Source organism: Lacerta agilis, chromosome 3 (genome assembly GCF_009819535.1).
Source record: "Lacerta agilis isolate rLacAgi1 chromosome 3, rLacAgi1.pri, whole genome shotgun sequence".
Lineage (NCBI taxonomy): Eukaryota > Metazoa > Chordata > Lepidosauria > Squamata > Lacertidae > Lacerta > Lacerta agilis.
In genome coordinates this window covers 8,838,825-8,853,792 of record NC_046314.1, presented here as the reverse complement: position 1 = coordinate 8,853,792, position 14,968 = coordinate 8,838,825, and the positions used below count along the sequence as shown (strand labels likewise).

At 40.5% G+C, this 14,968-nt stretch overlaps 1 protein-coding gene across 3 annotated transcripts in view; it reads left to right on the top strand.

The window, feature by feature from the left end:
- The window catches only part of CTNNA1 (catenin alpha 1), a 70,117-nt gene that overhangs the window by 13,515 nt on the left and 41,634 nt on the right, over window positions 1–14,968 (top strand). For all 3 annotated transcript variants that reach the window (XM_033142807.1, XM_033142806.1, XM_033142805.1), the window contains exons 3-7: window positions 537–732; window positions 3,661–3,827; window positions 4,330–4,449; window positions 6,303–6,569; window positions 8,521–8,724. In XM_033142807.1, the coding sequence (XP_032998698.1) occupies window positions 537–732; window positions 3,661–3,827; window positions 4,330–4,449; window positions 6,303–6,569; window positions 8,521–8,724 (954 nt within the window). The remainder of the gene's footprint in view (window positions 1–536; window positions 733–3,660; window positions 3,828–4,329; window positions 4,450–6,302; window positions 6,570–8,520; window positions 8,725–14,968) is intronic.

The window sequence follows — 14,968 nt, the reverse complement described above, 5'->3', positions numbered from 1 at the left end:
GGGCAGTGCATTTTTTTCTTAAAAAATGTTTAGGGGTACTCTCGTTTTCCTACTCACAAAATGTTTAGGGGTATGCGTACCCCTGCATCTCCCCAGAAAAAAGCACTGAATATGGGAGAGGGTGAAATTCAGTACTAAAGTGCATCAAGAAAAAGCAGGCATATGAAAGATCCACAAAGTCAGAGGTTACCCACTCGGTTATAATTGTATAATAAGAGAGCAAAAGTGAAGATAGAGCTAAGGATGCAAGAGTGAAGAAATAAAGGTGAGAACTGCCTTAAAAACTGTTCTGGAGCAGAAAACTGAGATTTGCATTAAGGTCTACACTCCTAAATCAGCAACTAATGTTTCAGCTGCATAACTGTTTGACATAAAATTCTTTTAAACTTAACAGACTCTTTTAGCTTGATGTGTTGTTCAATTAAAGTGCAGTCGATCTTGCTTGAATTGTGATGCTTGTCCAACAAATAAATCTGGAACCATATTAGCAGAGAAGGTTCTTATAATTTGTCAACTAATAATATGTCCCTTTCCAGGTTACAACACTGGTTAATACCAGTAACAAGGGTCCCTCCAACAAAAAAAGAGGTCGATCTAAAAAGGCTCATGTTCTAGCTGCATCAGTTGAGCAGGCAACAGAGAACTTCCTGGAGAAAGGGGACAAAATTGCAAAGGAGAGCCAGTTTCTTAAAGAAGAGCTGGTGGCAGCGGTGGAAGATGTTCGCAAACAAGGTACAGTATGTAGTAATATCACATTGTGATGGGGAGCTGAATTGCTATGACTGTCCCAGCCCTGTGAATTAGTTCACTAAAGTTATTAGTCTACAAAAACTAGTAGCCTGCCTCTCAATACATGCACATATTTAAAGGCCAGTTTTCATTCCTTTGATTATGAGAAAGAAGCCAATTTTAAGTAATTGCACTTATTTTATTTACAGATGTATTTCATTTTAATGTTGCCCTTCCTCCATGGAGCCCAAGGTGGCATGTATAGTCCCCCATCTTCTTCTTATCTTCACAATAATCCTGTGTGGTAGGTTAGTCTGAGAGATAGTGACAGACCCAAAGTCATCAATTAGCTTTGTGGAATGCCAATTTCATCTTCAGTAAGACAAGCTACTAAAATTCTGCTTCTAAAGTAAACTGAAGCTCAAACTATTTAAGACCGAGGCACTGTTAGCGGGTGGTTGCGTAGACCTGATGAAGGGGAGGTTTCCTGCTCTTGGTGGGGTTGCACTCCCTCTGAAGGAGAAGGTACGTAGCTTGAGGCCTCAGTGGTGCTGAGTGCCTTCCATCAGCTTCACCTAGAAGCCCAGCTATGCCCCTATCTCAGTGGTGGCGAACCTTTTAGAGACCAAGTGCCCAAACTGCAACCAAAGTGCCAACACGGCAAAGGTGTTGAGGGTTTTTTTTGGGGGGGGGGGAAGCTGATTGCACAGGGATCTGGAGCTTTTTTAGGGGGAATGCAGAAAATAACTAACACCACTAAAAAGCGCTGCAAATCGCTCACGTCAGCGCAGCAAACATGCGCCTCCAACTCACCAACAGCACACCGCCAGCTGGTTCGCGGGCACGGAACTTCATTTCACACAATGCACGCTCTACGGAATGTTTACTGCTCACAGCGGCGTGCCCCCCCCAAAAAAACTCCCCCCCCCCAGTGCCACTGTGGGCAGAGCATACTCTAAGGAGCGCTTCCCACCTGCACTGGTGTGGGGGGAGCGGGTGGCCACTGTGCTTGCTGGGACAGTGGCTCACATGCCTGCAGAGAGGGCTCTGAGCATAGCTGTCAACTTTTCCCCTTTTTTAAGGGAAATTCCCTTATTCCGAATAGGATTCCTCGCAAGAAAAGGGAAAAGTTGACAGCTATGCTCAGAGCCCTCTCGTGCCATAGGTTCGCCACCACTGCCCTGTCTGGACAGGGATAGCCTAATTTATGTTGCCTACCCTCTGGTAATCTCTAGATTAGATCACTTTAGTGTGTTATATATGTCAGAAACCGTAGCTGGTGCAGAATTCAGCAGACAGGTTGCTCATTGGGGTAAGATGGTCTGAGCACATAACACCCATCCAGGCCACTGCACTAGCTACCACTTAGTTTCTGGCCACAAGTGCTGATTTTGACCTATTAAGTCTTATGTGGTTTAGGACAGCAGTACCTCAAGGACCGCTTTCCCCATATGAACTGACATGAACCCTGCAATTGTAATCTGAGGCCCTTCCATGGGAGGTCTGGAGGGTAGCAACATAAGTATGTGTCTTTTCAGTGGTGGCTCACTGCTTATGGAGTGCTGTCCCCAGGGAGGCTCGCTATGCACCATTGTTACATATCATTAATATTAATAAAATTACGCACCTGCCAAAAACATTCCTTTTTTAATCAGGCTTTTAACTATTGACAGCCTTTTTGCATGGATGGGATTTTTTAAATCACTGATTTTAATGTATGTGTGTGCGCTGCCTTCATAGACCTGAAGGCAGCCTTCGACAGCATCCCCAGAACCATTCTATGGGAGAAATTGGCGAGGTGGGGCATTGATAAAAGGCTCCTTTGGCTCATGATCCAACTGCATGGTGGATCCTCTGCCAGAATTAGACTTACCCCCGCTGGTGACCTTACAAATGCGGTCCCAATAAATAAAGGAGTCCGACAAGGTTGTATATTAGCACCTTACCTTTTCAACCTGTTTGTCAGTGATATGAGAGAGCCTCTAAACGAGTCGCACGCTTACATTCACGCCCCCCGCATCGCAAACTACCGTTGTCCGCTGCTTTTATACGCAGATGATGCGGTGATCCTTTCTTACTCAAGGGTTGGGCTATGTAGGGCGTTAAAGATCTTTACTGCTTACTGTCAATCTAACCAATTGTCCATCAACCACTCAAAATCAAAAGTTGTAGTCTTCTCTAGAAGTCGGAAACTTTTTCAGTGGAAGCTTGGTGGAGTAAAAATAGATCAAGTTTTTAAGTTCCAATATCTAGGGATTGTTTTCCAATACAACCTGAGCTGGAAATCCCAAGTTCTACATCTACTTAACAAGGGCAAAACTCTATCGCATGCACTTCTCCAGTTCTTTTTCTCAGACGGAGCCCTACACGTGCCCTCGGCTTTAAAGGTGTACAAAAAAAATAAAAATAAAATAAATGTATGTGTGTGTGGTTTTTTTTGCTTAAAATATTGTAAGTTGCTCTGAGTGGCAGAAAAAGCAACTAATACATTTAATAAATAATAATAGTAACAATAATATCCCTTTGTAAAATGAGATCTCAACTGTACAATTTTCTGATAATTACCTTGACCTCTCTGCTTTCAAGAGCATGATACCAAATTGTCTGATTTGAGAAATTTTCTTTTAATTGAAAGAAATATCTCTTTCTTCCTTCTTGGGGGGGGGAATCCAGTGCATTATATATTTTTTCTTTTCAGAAGGTTGGATTTATTTTAATTAATTTTAATAGGGTGGGGTGTCTCTCCTGGCAATTTACAGCTATTTGCATAATTGCAATAGATATTTATTAGGATTCTGCCAGTTTTGTAAGAAAATAGTGCTGTTTCTACATATTCATTTACTGCCATAAGAAGTGTAAACTACCTCATCCAGTGATAATTGGAAAGGCTGAAGAAATGTAACCCCTTTTTTGCTAACTTTGTGTACGTAGGAGACTTGATGAAGAGTGCCTCTGGAGAATTTGCTGATGACCCATGTTCTTCTGTGAAACGAGGGAACATGGTGAGAGCAGCCCGTGCCCTCCTATCAGCTGTCACCCGGCTGCTCATTTTGGCTGATATGGCAGATGTGTACAAACTGCTTGTTCAACTTAAAGTTGTAAGTAGTGACTCACCTGTAACTTTCTGTCTCTTTTTAATTTGCTTATTAAAGTTGTTCAGAATAGGGGTTTGTTTTTTTAATAGCAGGGAAGATGGAACTGCAGTAGGGCAGTGGTTTTGCCTTCATTCCTCTGCTAATGGGCTTCCTAGGAACATCTGGATAAGCACTGTTGAAAACACATTGATGGATTAGATGGACTAACAGGTCTTCCTCTGTGATATGACCCCATATACAAGTCTTGGCTGACAGGCTGACATTTTGGCCAATGGGCTAAGTATTACTATGTAAAGTCAGGCTAGAGCTATATGCCATTAAAATAGGCAGGTTGCATTGTCATTCAGATTGCATGACTGTTTTGTTGGGGGTTGGAGCCCCCCCCCCCCAGATTACTACTGCATAAGTACTCTTGGAAGTTACTGGTACTACTTCTACAGAATCTGTATTACATTTTTAAAAGTTGTATAGTCCATATAGCTCAAAATCTGATTTAATCTTCTAGGTAGAAGAAGGCATCATGAAACTAAGAAATGCTGGTACTGAACAAGATTTAGGAATACAGTACAAAGCTCTTAAACCAGAGGTGGATAAGCTTAATATAATGGCAGGCAAAAGACAACAGGTATAGTAACATTTTGCATTTTTTCAAAGATATGGTTGCTTTATATACTGGTAAATATCTGACAATATTTGGTAAATATCTGACAATATTTGGTAAATATCTGACAATATTTGTAACAGAATCACAAGATTACAATGCTATAAATACTTTAAAGGACTGTGGGTGGGTGACTTTGATGTCCAGGAAATGGGTGTTCTGCCTCTTCTGGAAGGAGTTGTAGATACAATGGGAGGAATTCAATATCACAGTCTTCTGACCGTTCCGCCAGTGCAAGTATTTCAGCCTGCCAGAGGAAACAATCCCCCACTCTGCATCTCATTATCCCAACACATACCCTGATCTAGTTTTTTCAGGGGGGAGGGGGGAGACCCCATTATGGTAGCAGGGCTTCTGCAGATGGGACTTGTTAGGTGAATCTTACCCATTGTCTGGAGGCGTTTGTAGATCTGTCTCTGTCATATGAGGCTCAAGTGGCTTCTGTGCCAAGGAGTGCCCATTTCCAGCCTTGTCTGCTTCATCAACTACAACTGTTCTTGCATAGAGATAGCCTAGCTATAGTTATGCATACTCTGGTAATCTCCTATATTGATTTCTGTAATGCTCTCTACACAGGGCTACTCTTGAAGATGGTCAGGAAATTGCAGCTAGTGCAGAATGCTACCACCAGAATACTAACTGACTTTTTGGTGTGCAGACATATAGAATACCTATTTGGCAGGATCTTCACTGGCTGCCTATATGTTGCCAGTAGGGTTGGGCCCATGGACAAAAAGTTGTGTTGGGTCAGTTTGCCATGAAATGGTTCTAAAACCCATTCCATAGAATTTAAGGACAAGTCCCTATAAATCCACACAGAATTCAATTAAAAATTGTGGGGGGGGGGGGTGAGTTGTGAGTGCTGATGAGTTGATCAAAGGACTGACTGTCCTTTAGTATGTTTTTTAATGGTTTCAGCTGTCGTAAGCGGTTAGCTAGTGTGCAGGACTTTTGCTGCTACATGCATTGAAATCTCAATGTAGCAAGCTCCCTGGAAGTGACTGCCATCACTCTCAACGGGAGTTCTGTTTATTTTAAATTGAACTGCCACTCAGTCTCAGGAATTGGTTCATAATAAGAATCTGTTTTTCTTTGGTTTAAGATTGGAGAAGGAATCACATCTATGTATACCTCCAAGACAGTTGCTGGAAATTGTGTGGGGCAGAAGCCTTAGAAGTTAAGTTCCAGAGTAGGCAAAGAAAATTGCACTTAGTTTTCATATGACTTCCAATTCCTTGGGCCTATTTACAGACACCTGAACATCATTAGCAAATATAGAGGAGAGTTCTGTATCCCAATCTTCCCTTTCTTCAAATTACAACTATTCTTCTCAAACAACAACAAAATAGCAGCTAGCTCTGTGGAGGTGATGCGTGGTGGTGGTATGTGGTGGTTTTCTGCAGAATTTTAAGCTTCAGTGAGCACATATCATGGTCTGAGAGAATATTGTGTACGTGTATAATTATTAAGAATTCAAACCATAAGAGGCCTGACTGAGATTTTGCTGCTTTACTATTAGAAACTTCTGATGAAACTTGTGAGATTCTTGCTCATACTTTTCTCTGCTGTCTAGAAGTTTTCTAATTACCTGAACTTATATTAATGAAACCTACACTTTCAGGATTCTACTGTTGCAACATAATGATGTCTTGGAAACCTTGTAGTTTGATATACTTCTTGATGAATGTTATGCTATTACACTACTTGTTCAAAGGGAATAATATGCAATGCTCCGTTAGTTATGGGGGAGTCTTGAGTGCTGAACTGCATCACATTTATCCCTTAACACATCTTGCTATTTGAAATATTCTCTGCAGGAATTAAAAGATATTGGCCATCGTGATCAGATGGCAGCAGCCAGAGGAATCCTTCAGAAAAATATTCCTATACTTTACACTGCTTCTCAAGCATGTCTCCAGCACCCAGATGTAGCTGCTTACAAAGCCAACAGGGATTTGATCTACAAGCAGCTGCAGCAGGCAGTCACAGGAATCTCTAATGCAGCCCAGGCAACAGCTTCGGAAGACTCTGTTCAGCATCAGAGCGGTGGCGGAGAATTGGCGTATGCACTTAACAACTTTGATGTAAGTACTGCATTTTGCAGGGGGGAAATGTATGTTCCCTTATCATAGTCAGTTGATCGTAAGTTACCTAGAAGCAGTTAGATCTCCTGAGGGTGATGAGTAACCATATCCTTGGTTTACACATGGCTATTCAGAAACTAACAGATTTGTAAACATCTGTACCATCTGTGTGAATACGATGATAAATGTACATTTATGTAGATACACTTGGGCACCATGAGAACACACACAGTTGATTACATGACTGCTTAAACATCTGGAGATGTGTAGTTGGCAAGACTGGTACTCTAGATAAGCCACCTTCCGTATTATGACATGTTGACATGGTTATTTTCAGAGAACTATTAGGGGGTGGCAGTAAGATTTGGTGCTTAGCTCCATTCAAAACAGGGCTGAAATTAGGAAATAAACTCGCTTTTCTCGACTCGCCCCATGACCTGATAGGAAAGCTGGAGATTTGAAACACAATGTTTTCCCTATTTAAGTGAATATGTGAAATGCAATCTATCTGCTCTTTTCCTGACAAAGTCTTCCCTTCTTCCTTAGTCCTGTGTGAATAAGTTACTTCACAGCTTCTCCCCCCCCCCCCCCGCTTTGACTCTGTCTCCTTTTAGCTCTGTACTGCTTTCATCCAGCTTTTGCATAGGCTGCTACTACCCCCACCTTGCATTTCAGCTTTCCAGATTTGCCTCCTTGGATCCATTTCCCTAATCCACTTTTGCAAGGGACAGAAATACAATTGCCTCTGACAGGAGTGCAGTGTCAGAATTTCCACCCCTTTCCCCAAACCAGGCATAGGCAAACTCTGCCCTCCAGATGTTTTGGGACTACAACTCCTATCATCCCTAGCTAACAGGACCAGTGGTCAGGAATGATGGGAGTTGTGGTCCCAAAACATCTGGAGGGCCGCATTTGCCTATGCCTGACCCAGACCATGGAGAAGAACTGGGACTCCTTGATCCAGAACTGACTTTTGGAGATATTTGAAAAGCAGTAAGCCATCAGGTTCCTTTCAGAATTGCTCTTGGGCTTAGTGCAACAGGGATAAGCCACCTTCACAGATTTGAAGGGAGCAGGGAATTTTGTCATCCCACAGTTACATAGTGGTTCAATATCCCAGGCATATTTGGGTCATAGGAGCAGGCAGTGTCATAGCAAACAAAAACTGCCAATACCATCCAGCCTTTCCTTTCCTCATCCCTGTTTGAGGCTTCCTCTACATCTTCTAGGAAGCTCTGGCATAGAAAAGTTAACCTCTTAAATCAAATATTGTTTGTCTTCATTGGCTGCAAATATATTCCAGGCTCACTACCAAGTGCAAGTGTAATTTTTAAAACCTTCAACAGCCTTATGGCACTCCCTTGACTCAAGTGGAATTGCATTATATGTGAAATTCTTGCTCTCAGTCCATTCCTTTGTAAAGTAAAATTTAGGCTATGATCTTGCACCCTCTTACCAGAGAGTAAACCTCATTGAACTCTGTGGGACTTCTGAATAGACATGTATTGAATTGTGCTGTTAGTAGTGGTCAAAACCCCTTTTCAGTGGCTGTGCTACTGTGTAACGGAATCCCTAAGAAGATTTAACACTGAAAATATTGCAGAGTTGACAAATTGTAAGACTTCGTCTGAAGTTCCTTTTTAACATGTTAATATGACTCTGAAAAAGATTGGAATCCCTACTGCAGCTTTAACTTAGTATAAACTATACTGTTGCAAACTCTGTTAAAAAGGCTTTTAAGCCGGAAGGAATTGAGTTTGATGTACTACTTTGTTATCTTTAGTCCAAGAAAGATTTTTAGCCCTGCATAGGTTGAAAAGATGGAACTGGGTAACATGCTCAATGTCAAAAGTATGAGCTGCGTTTCCTAATATTTCTACGCTGTGTTCATCAAACTGACCTAGAATAGTATGACACTTACTTGGAGTTTAAAACTTTTTCTTCCTGCCAGAAACAAATCATTGTGGATCCTTTGAACTTCAGTGAGGAGCGTTTTAGGCCTTCCCTGGAAGAGCGCCTGGAGAGCATCATTAGTGGTGCAGCCCTAATGGCTGACTCATCCTGCACACGTGATGACCGACGGGAACGCATAGTTGCTGAGTGTAATGCAGTGCGACAAGCCTTGCAAGATCTGCTTTCAGAATACATGGGAAATGTGAGTAACCAAATTATGTTGTGTGTTTATTTGTAAGTGAAATTTGAAGAGAGGCCGTAAAACGGTATGGCTTGAATTTGACTAGAATCTCTTAAGAAACAGAACTGGAAGTAAGGTTGGGTCTTTCGTAACTTTTTTCTTTTGGATATACTCTCTTGGTGTGTTGGTGTAACTTTTTCCTAACTTCTGAATTACTCCGTACCTAATTGAATTGAAATGAGGGTTGGGTTGAAAAGCTGGATGTTGAGTATTCATTCTGTAGCTCCAGCTTCCTGCAGCCCTAAATAGATGTGTCATGGCCTTACATTGTGCAATTACTGTTGTGTATGAAATGGATCTTAAATATAGCAAGAGTCCTGCTGGGGAATATCAACAGTATATAGTACTTTTAAAGAAGTAGGCTCTTGTCTATAAAAGCTCATGCTACAATTATTTATTTAAAACAGCACAGCTGCTCCTCTGAAACATACGCCACAGCAATAATAAAGTATTTTTTGTACAGAATGTATTTTCATTCAAACATGTGGACTATTTCAGTGACCTTTCCCTTCCCACATGCTACACAACTTGCATTGTGGACAAAGACCACTGTTTGGTCAGGTCTTGAAACAAGTGCAGCTCTAGAGATGCACTGAAGAAACCAGAGAAGTGCCTTACCAATGCTTTAAGTGTTCCAGGAGATAGTTTAAACATATGCAGCAGATATTGACAAATATCAACCATATGAGTGCATGCTGAGGGTTAAAGTGACTGAAGTGATGTGGTCTTTTAATAAATGATGACATAGCTTAAGATGATATTGATGCTGCAAATACAGCATCACCGACACCTATTTGCATAAGATACATTTCTGTTCATTCTGCATACTGTAAAGAGAAGGGATTTAAAAGATGGCAATAGAACAAACAATTCAGTGCTGACATCCAGCATTTAAGCATTTGAATTTAGAATGGAGTTTTGACAGCAAAATAAAAATCCTTGCTTCAAGGCCACATAAAACAACTACATTGCACAGTGATAATTGTCAAACCTACTGCTGGTACTTGTCATATACTTTCAGATTGAAAATGTTCAATCTTCCATCAAATGCATATTTTTATATCCTTAAAATATTTGTAGTAAACTTGTTAAAATTTGTGAAGGAGAGTTTCCTTCAGCAAATTTGGTGTCAACACTAATTACAAATGTAGGATGTAAAAAAGATTTGTCTAAGGAGAATGAAGGGAAAAAAGGCATGTGCAGTTCGGGTGGCTGCAGTGTCAACTATCTGCTGCTTGGTCTTCCTGTTGCAAGTTCCACTCATTTTTGGATTTTCATGTGTCTCCTCTCACCCACACTCATGAGTAGAGACTAAATCAGTTAAGACTGCAGTTTGAGAACAACTAGGTTAACAAGCATCTCTTGTTTGCTTTATTGGGAGAACGAGTGTCTGAAATACTTTTATGACATTTGCTATTCTTACTGTAAATTGACTTGATTTATAACAACACAGGATGCATGGTGATTTTTAAGCGTAAGGAAATGACTATGTTTGAAATATCATTTGAGAACTCATGGTCATTGCCAACAAATAAATTACTGGAGGGGGGAGTTGTCAAATGCCTGCGAGATTGAATAGTAGTTATAGATGTAGCTTCGAATGTGTGCATAAAATGGCTCTAAATTCATTTGACCTAATTTACAAAACGGTGGATGGAATTCGGTAAACTGCTGCTCAAATTGTGTTGCAATCCATGAGTGTCAGATGTTTGCTCTAAACTGCAGTCATGACCAAACTTGGCCCTCCAGCTGTTTTGGGTCTACAACTCCCATCATCCCTAGCTTACAGGACCAGTGTTCAGGGATGATGGGAATAGTAGTCCCAAAACAGCTGGAGGGCCAAGTTTGGCCATGCCTGGGCTAGATGGTCTTAAGGGTACCTTCCAATTCTGTGATTCAAGGAAATCTTAATTCTATAACATTTAAGTTTATTGAACTGGTCAATAAACTTATTGAGGATGATTGTCAAGCAGTGTACCTGGCGTGAAATCTAACAATAGCTGTCCACAACTAAAAGATACTGTTGGCATAACAGATTCCTTCTCCCCCTGTAAGCCCCCAGTATTAGCTGTGAGGGGCAGGGAGGAGGATACTTTAGCATTTGTGAGAATGGAGCTGTACAAGAAAGGTGTCCCCTTGCATAATACTGGGTGTTGCCCTCAACTTCAACTTCTATTAGAAGCTTTTGGTGAAGAATAGTTATTCTATGAACTGAACATTCATTGTGTAAGTAAGTTGACCCATTTATGGACCAGCAGCTAGATTTTAAAAACCGGAAGTAGAGCGTAGGAATCAATTACAGTGGTAGGGAAGCTTCTTCATCTGTAATTTTTTGGATGCCTTAGATGCCCCAGAAACATTCTCCCAAAATTGGACTTCAGGCAGCATTTCAGGAGGTACCACTACTCCTATGACCCTCTCCCCCCTAATCCAGATCACAGCAAATATAAGTAGATCTTATTTCATGGGAACATAGCTTTACTGGTTCACCTCATGCAATAACATCCCCAGTGAGCAAAGCTTTCAGATCATTAGCACTATTGCAACAGGTAATATCCATAAAACCTCACCTAAACATAAGCACAAGATAGTAGAGGCAGCAACCGATTTGCACAGGGGTTATTCTGGACCCCCACGTGTGTCACTGGGGCCCACTTAAGGCTGCCCCATTCCGCCCCTTTTTGGGACATTTCCGGGTTTGGGCCACGCGCGTGTTTGCAGTTGCACACATCAATGAAACTTGTGTAATTAAGTAAAATTATTTGGATCCATGAGAAATCTGAAGATGAAATCTCAGTGAAAAACACTTGGCAGAAAGTAATCTTATGGGGTCACTTGGCTTGCATATTGGACAACTGATGGCTAAGGGCATTTGTGTTGAAACAATTCATTTCCTTCATAAGAAAGCAGAAACCAAAGTGGTTTAATCTAAAACACAATTAGGCATCTGCATCAACACAGCATTAGCAGAATGGTGGTTAGGATCTAGAGATTTACGTTTAAGTGTATCCGAGGCTTTGGGCATATCCAGTGGAATTTGGCTTGTTTTTCTTTGACTTGCAATCCCCAGTACCATATTAAAACTACTTTAGAACTCAGACGTTTCAAACCAGGCTTGCAATAAAGCATCGAAAGGGAGTACTTGAGCACAAATCAAACTTTTGTTAGGTATACTGTATAGAACTAGCTGCAGTTGTTTAGGTCCTGGACTGTGTGTCTACTTCATGAAGTCCTCTATGCCATTCTTTTGTATGTTGAGGGAAGATAAATTGCTGAAGAGCTAATTTACCAGGTAATGGTTCGTTTCACAGTGCTTCTGCTTACATTAGAACGTTATAATCTTAACTTTGAAATCAAGGCAGAATTGTTTGGGGGGGGGAACCCACCCCAATTTCAGCATCATAGTAAGAAACACTACTTTAACTGACTTGAAGTGCATGTGGGGGAGAACTTAACCACATTTAGGCACTAAATCAGCATTGTGTTTGCAAGTGAGACATAGGTGCTAAAGAAAAACAAAATTCTGTAGTTTGCTATGCCATTACAAAATAATACTCATTGCAGCTGTTTTCCTCTCTTCACAACCCCAATCTAGAGCCTAATAATAACAATAACAATAATATCCCACCCATCTGACTGGGTTACCTTAGTACCTTGCTCATGCCACATGTGTTTCCGTAAAATTAGGAAATGCAGACTCAGCCCCCCTTTCCCAGTCCTCTCGTCTTACATAAGATTGGGAAGGACGGTACTGATGGTGATCACAAATAATGCTTTTAGTATGGCATGACTATCCTACTGGGCAATCCTATCCTTATCAAATGGACTGCCAGCTGTGCCCTTGCAAATCAAAACGACATTCGCATTGTCCATGCTAGTTCAATTTAATGATTGCAGGGAGAGTATTTAATCTTTACCTCTCAGACAATAGTCTGACATAGAATTCTGAACATCCATTAAAAATGTTAGTTTTCAACTGTTGGGTCAGGATTCATTATTTGGTTCAGGATAAGATCACAACAGCAGTACAATCACCATTCATTCATACATATATGATAAAAAGATGAAGTAGGTTCTCAAATGCCTGTTTGGGCTTAAAGCAGATTCAGTGTCTGAAATTTTGAAGACTTCTGCCTGTGAGTATATTATGAAACTTAAAGGTGAACAGGTAATCCGAGCTAGGCAGATGGAGAAGAGGAAGAGGATTTTTTTTTAAAAAAAATTTTACATAGTGACAGATTCACAAAAAACCCATTCATTGGGTTCCCAAAATGTAACTTTAAAATGGAAGCCAGTGCAATCAAGTTGGCTGAGCTTTAGCAATCACAGCCAGTCTAGGTCACGTTTGTTGAACAGCTAGGAAACAACCAGTTTATACACAAATCAGAAGAAATACACAGTTCTTTTCCAAACATTTGAGGTTTTTTTTTTTTTTTTTTACTACTTTGCATGGCACTGTCTTGTTCATGAGTCACTTTAGGGTGCTATCCTAAACTCATTTGGAAAGCTGGGCAAACTGAAATCTGTGTCTTGAAAATAAAAGGATTTAAATCCAGTAGGTCCCAGGCTATTTCATGCTTGTTAGGTTCTTCAGGTTTTTAATTTCAAAATATTAACCCAAAGTGTTTCCCATTTTTTAATCTCTCCACCCGCCTCCCTGATTCAGTAATTGCTGCTTTTCACTGCTTCTTCCATGTAGTATTTTCTTCCATTGTTTGTTGTTCAGCTGTTGGTTACACTATTTTTGTTTATTACTATGTTATGAATTGTTGTGTTTTTCTATTGTAAACCACTCTGTGATCCTCAGATGAAGGGCAGTTTAGAAATTTAATAAATTATTATTAATAATAACAATTCACTTGAGGATCCAGAAAGTTCGCAGTGGCCACAGTGGTGCCCTCCATAAGTTGTCAGACAACAACTCCTATTAACCCTGACAGCAGGGACTGATCTATGCTAATGTAGCTACCAGTGGCATTTCACTGGTGTGTAATGGAAGGTACCATACTTGGAGCCTTTCTAGACAGAAGCAGGTAATTTATAGCTGGTCCTGAAGACTGCCGTTGTTACATTTTGTCACCAAATAGATTGCATTACCAGTATTTTCCATCTTGAAATGGCATCAATAAAGAGGCAACTTCTATTTTTACAGTATACACAATTTTAATGTTTTTTTGTACACTGCAATTACTGCATTATGAACCTTTATCCTCCACCAGAAAACGCATCTTGGAACATTGTTGGCACAAGTCATTTGGAATGTCTGTTAATATTGATTTCAGAATTAGATGAAAAGTTCCAGGAAAAAAATTAGTAATGAGAGAAATGATGGACTAGAAGTACTGGAGAGACTTCTGAAGTTTGCATCATGGATGTAGCTACTACCTTGTTCTCTTAGGTGACCTGACCTGACCTGACCTGCATTTATGTTGGGTAATGGTGTAATCTAAACATTTATACCCCTGTGGATTGTGGGTGGGTGTTTGTGTGTATCACACACAAAGCAAGTAACTAGTTGAATATTAAATGTGATTCCAAAGCATTTAATGTTGCTATCAGTTGAAGGAAGACAATGATTGTGAAGCAAACTCCATGTATCTGATCTTGGGAGTGCAGAAGATTGTGGTGTGGTACCAAACATGATGTAACCTCATCACCTTGTTCTTCCCACAGGCAGCAACCAATTATAATTCTGAAACTTGCTTGCAAGGACTTTGATGGACCGTAATGGCAGTAATTCATATACTGAGAGATTTGTTGGGCAGTGCAGTTCCACAAATAAGATGTGGCTCTGCTTGTTTTGTCCCCTCCCCTTCTAAGGCTCTGTAAGTGTAGCTGTAGAAGCATTCTGATATTAGCAAATAAGAGAAAACTTCAAGCATGTGTAGAAACCGTCACTAATGAAAACACATACTGTATGAAGGTTGGGGGAGAACTACAGCTGCATGACAACAGTGCATTATGCTAGTCTTGAGGTTGATTCACATGTGCATATCTCCATGATACATGTTTACAATGCAGCTTCTATCCATTTTCACTGTAAACAGTGTTCTGCTTTGATGTTGGTATTCTTATGTTTTAGATTTCTTATTGCCAAAAGAACATATTTTTCTGGGAAGAATTCTTTTTAGACACCAATTAATGTTATGCCTTACACAAATTTGGTATATATATACATATGGTTATAAATCACTACCTTTTTCAT